General features: G+C 38.8%; 1 protein-coding gene across 1 annotated transcript; it reads left to right on the forward strand.

Moving 5' to 3' along the window:
- LOTGIDRAFT_175350 (hypothetical protein) lies at positions 1 to 1,289 on the forward strand (the record flags this gene model as incomplete). The annotated part of the gene is made up of 3 exons (XM_009056366.1): positions 1 to 579; positions 812 to 1,049; positions 1,117 to 1,289. 3 exons carry the CDS (start codon positions 1 to 3, stop codon positions 1,287 to 1,289), a joined length of 990 nt encoding a protein of 329 aa, XP_009054614.1.
- Positions 1,290 to 2,100: the final 811 nt, after the last annotated feature.

Below are 2,100 nucleotides of genomic sequence, written 5' to 3' on the forward strand. Positions count from 1 at the left end.
ATGGTGCAGGACGTAAAACTCCATTCATTTCATTTCATTTTACACGAAATCAAAGAGAAATGTAGACCACTAGCTGAACGTGGGGTGTTGGTTGAAAGAGATATTTCAAGTAGATTAGATATTCTTGTCACGCCAATTATACAAGAAGCAAAGCTGGTGAACAGAAATAGAAAATATAGTTATAATGGCTTTAGGTGTGGAGGTTTATGTACGATGTTATATGGTTGTCCAGAAGTGACAAACTGGTCAGTTTTAGAAGGCGATGTTGACATGAAAGCAAATAAAGATCAATATTTTGCTGTCCAGTTTAAATACAGCGATGATCCACGAGGCTTAGTCAATATGATAGAAGAATGGAATGTCAAATGGAGTGGTCGCACTCCAGATCCAAACTTGCCAGAGCCACTTCTTCGTGAAAATGTAGTCTTGATAGGTCCAAATGATGTTGGTGAAGTTACTAATGGTAATCTGGGTGAAAGAATTGTTCACCAATTTGAGCAACATGAGCAAGTAAGATGCACACCTGATGATGTCAGTAAAATGAAACAATTTCTTGAACATAAACGTGCTAAAGAAGAGGTGAAAAGAAATAGAACGATCAGGAAATAGCAGGAAATAATCTACAAACAACTGAAGAAAATTTGAGAACCAAGATAAAAGAGTATGGCAAATAATATTCGATAAAGCTGCCTTGAAAGACGCTGCGCTCAATGTTTAAGTAGGCGCCACAATAGATGGTATTACAGCATTGATATGCACTGCAGGCGATGAGTACACTAGATACAAAAATGGTGAAATTACCATCAAACAGTTCACTTGGAAAGTCATCAAATCTACTACCATAACAACAGCAAAAGGTGTAAAATTTGGACTTGGATTAAGCAGTTTTAATCTGGCTGCCCAATATGTAGTAGCTAATGGATTTGCTTACGCTGGTCCTGGTGCAACTGTGGTTAAAGCCGCTGGTCCTGTAGTGATGGTTGGGATATTTCTGAAGCAGTCTTATGATGTCGTATCAGCTTGGAAAAATGGAGACTTGACAACCACTGGTATGAAAAAGGCATTTGCGAGGACTGCCACTTCAGGAGGGTTAAGTATCGGAGGTATAGGCTACAGAAGCTGCCGGATCGTTGATGGGAGGTCCAGCAGGTCTATTTGTTGGAGTTGGATTAGCCATCGCTATTGGTGTTGGAGATCATTTCCGTGGAGATAAATTATGGAGTTTGTGTTTTAAGGAAGACGAAGAAGAACAGGCTGCTTTGATTATTAAAAAGATCAAAGAAAATTAGGACAGAAGTTATTTCGTCAGCTTATTCCTTATTTGGACTCACGGAGTATGAAACTCTTGCAAAAGTAAAAGAATCTTATACAGTTGCCATACTGAAATATCATCCAGATAAAGGTGGTGATTCTGAAATATTCAATGCTGTACAGATGGCTTATTGCTTAATTTGCTCGATTAAGGACGATTCGGTCTAGGCTATTCCAAGTTAAAGCTTTTTGAAAAAATATTTTTTTGTCGAACACTTTTCTATCATTTTAAGTATAAGCCTAGCCTACTAATGAATGCTTTCAACAATATATCAGACTGTGCTTAGCTAACCCTGATTTACTTCGACTACACTTTAACCCTTTTGGAGCCATTCGCGGACAGTGTAGGCTACAAATCTTTGGACATAGGCTATGCTAGAACCCACCTACCACGAAACCTAATTGACTAAGAGTTTAGCCTTGAGTTAGGCTAAAACTAGGTTTAGTGTTAAAACTAGTTAATACTCTATCTTTCAAGTAAAAGTTGCCTTAGTAAAAATATCATCTATCTAATCTCCTGCACGAGGTGTAACGAATAGTACGTTGGAGAGACGAAGAATTCGTTAAGAGTTCGTTTTAAAATTTGTGGTGAGGATAAGGCGTTGGTTCTTAACATGACGTCATTTGCTTGGTTACGTCGAGCATATGGTGGCTGTGGGTTCAATTCTCGATCGGGGTGTGATAGTGCGATGGCCTTGAATAAGTCATCTTCACTCATCATTCCAATCGACCCAGCTGTAAATGTTTACGGATAATCTGGGAAAGATCAATGCCAGGAGGTTTGGCCAA

This window comes from Lottia gigantea, assembly GCF_000327385.1.
Source record: "Lottia gigantea unplaced genomic scaffold LOTGIsca_270, whole genome shotgun sequence".
Classification (NCBI taxonomy): domain Eukaryota; kingdom Metazoa; phylum Mollusca; class Gastropoda; family Lottiidae; genus Lottia; species Lottia gigantea.